Source organism: Hipposideros armiger, unplaced genomic scaffold, assembly GCF_001890085.2.
Source record: "Hipposideros armiger isolate ML-2016 unplaced genomic scaffold, ASM189008v1 scaffold_23, whole genome shotgun sequence".
NCBI lineage: Eukaryota > Metazoa > Chordata > Mammalia > Chiroptera > Hipposideridae > Hipposideros > Hipposideros armiger.
Window position 1 is genome coordinate 856,755 of NW_017731373.1, and position 2,896 is coordinate 859,650.

Consider the following 2,896-nt stretch of genomic DNA (forward strand, 5'->3'; position numbering starts at 1 on the left):
GTCCACTATAATTCATCTAAGAATATTAATTCAAGTTTCTAATTGAAAAACGTCCTTCATTTTAAATTATCAGACATATTTTCTATACAAAGCAATACAAATTCAATTGTATAGTTTGTTCTCAGTTGTTAAAATATCTTTCAAAAAATAGTGCTTTGGATGAACCTTAAAAGCATTATGCTAAGTGAAATAAGACAGATTTAAAAGGACAAATAATATATGATTCCATTTATATAAGGAATCCAGAATAGTCAAATACACAGAGACAGAAAGTAGAAGGGTGGTTGCCATTAGCTGGCGGGGGAAGAAATGGGGAGTTAGTTTTTAATGGGTCAAGTTTCAGTTTGGAAAAATGAAGAGTTCTGAAGATGGATGGTGGTGATGGTTGCACAACAATATGAATGTATTTAATGCCAGTGAACTACAGTTCAATTGAACATGGTTAAAATGGTAAATTTTAGTTATGTATATTTTACCACAATTAAGAAAAAATAATAATGTTTGCATTAAACCTCCACTTAAGCTCCACTTCCAGTAGTCACAAGATCATAGCTTAATGACACTGAACTCAACATTACTAGATGGTAAAACTGATACATAGTCAAGTGTATCTTACCCAGCATGTATCAACTGAAAATGTCTATTAACTAACTCTTCCACAGAACAACGACAATTTATATTCATAACAATAAAAAAAGAATGGCAAGATCTGAGAAATCCTCTCTGGCATTGCATTTCACTGTTGGAAGATATTTCTCAATGATAATCTGATCAACTCCACTGATATTCAAACTCAGAAACTGAGGCTCAGAGAAGTGACCCCTCTCAGATCACAGATCACAGTGACAACGCTGTAACCTGAGGCTTCATTTCCTAATTCCAACACTTAGCCTATACCTTCTGCTAGTCCATCTTAGAAATTCTTTTAACCAGAATATTCAAATATTCTTTACATAAATAGGAAATTATAGCTTATAGTTACTTTATTAAGATAGTTGTTTTTCTTAATATGTGCATCTCAGAATTTCTCCATCAGAAAACAATCAAATGGAACACAAAATTCAAAATCAGGAATTTAGTTACTTACAAGTTTANCCAAGATGGGCTCTGTCCTCAACCAGAGGAGAACCAGTAGTGACAGGCACAGGGAGTTGTGTAAAGAAAGATCATCTACAGTAGCCAGGCAAGTAGGTAGACAAAATGTTGTTCATAAACATGTGTAACCAGAGGCCAATCATCACATGGTTTTGAGTGTTGATTTTACACTGTTTGAGTGACCTGAGAGTGCTTAGTCGGAGAAAGTGACATAAGTGGGTCAGGCTGGTAATATCCTAAAGGTGCCTGGCAAAGCAAACTTCAAACTACTCTACAGAGACACATGCTCATAATCCAGTTGCACGGACTCCCACAAAACCCCCTTCCCTTTGTAAGCACATTGTACTCACTGTCCTCCCTTCAAGACGACCATCCAGCCAGTAAAGTGCCACATGGGGAACAGTAAAACAGGGTTCTGTGGGCGAGTTACTTACTGCAACATGCCATGAAATTCTACTGGTTCACGAATGGCAGTGTGCGCAGCCTAGGAGTCATAATGGAAAGAAAGAGGGTACTGAGCGACTAGCAGGAAGCTCAGAGGAAGCGAGCACAGGAGAACCCGTGACACACATCTGCATTGCTCTCCCTCAACAGATCTAAAACTCAGACCAGGCAAGCCCAGGCCCAGCTCACACCGCTGATCACGTCACACCAATTCCTTCCTGTTCTACACAAGGAGACCCTCAACACAGAGAAGCGACCACATCATCTGAGCCAATGAGATGGGAGAATAAAACTGCCTCACATCTCCCTCCAGCCGCCATCACTAACACCAGACTCCTAGACATTTTGCTCTCTTAGCCAACGTCAAGTATTAACATTAGTCTCTTTTCAGCTCATGATATTTAAAAAAGGGGCATGCTTATGGGGTTAAACGCAATCTTTCATTCATTATTCATACACTGACCTCCTTCCAACAAGGCTTTGGGGCATCCTTAGAGATGCACAGAATTCTTATGTTTTTAGATAAAAAGTTCCCAGGGGCTCTGACTAGGATAACACACACTGGTTAGCTTACAGAACTTACATGATGACATTAACAAGAGTGCTTCTAAAGTTTTCTCGTTCTTTATGTGGAGATTTGCTCTTTGCTTTGGAAGTAGATGGTCCAGCATGACTATCATCGACTTGATCTAGTAATTTGTCCTTTTTTCTAAGTTGTTCCATGTATTCAGCTGAATTTTTAAAAAAGCACAAGTTAGTCATCCAAAAAGTAAGCTAAAACATTTAAGTGGCTAGAATAAAATACTAAAGCACTTTTCAAGAAAAAAACTACATGCTTTAAGTTCTCAAGTTAACCATAAGTATAATTAATTTTTTTTCACTCTCAGGAAATTATTATATTTTTGTTTTATAATAATATAAATATAGAAACCATTGACTATTTCAAGAATATTCAATTAAATTATTTTACATTTTGAATAATATCTAATAAACTCAACATTTCAATTACATTCTCATCAAACCTTCTTAAAATGAACAAGATTAAAATTATGATAAAAAACAGAATATAAAAGTATTTCAGAAAATTTAAAGAACCATGATGAAGAAAATGTTAATATTCAATGTAATCAATCTGATGAGTCAAAATAATAAAAAAAATATTAAAACGACTAATTTGTAAATAATGTTTAGAACTTATTAAAATCCCACTTAGAAAAAAATTCTTTAGATGAACGTAAAGGGGATCAAATATATGGTGATGGAAGAACTGACTCTGGGTGGTGAACACACAATGTGATATATAGATGATGTATTACAGAATTGTACACCTGAAATCTATGTAATTTTACTAACATTT

The 2,896-nt window shown here is 35.4% G+C and overlaps 1 protein-coding gene across 1 annotated transcript in view; it reads right to left on the reverse strand.

The window, feature by feature from the left end:
* The window catches only part of DNAH7 (dynein axonemal heavy chain 7), a 235,048-nt gene extending 232,747 nt beyond the window's left edge, over window positions 1–2,301 (reverse strand). The window contains 1 exon segment of the mRNA XM_019635602.1: window positions 2,123–2,301. Within this exon segment, the coding sequence (XP_019491147.1) occupies window positions 2,123–2,301 (179 nt within the window).
* Between the last annotated feature and the right edge of the window lie 595 nt (window positions 2,302–2,896).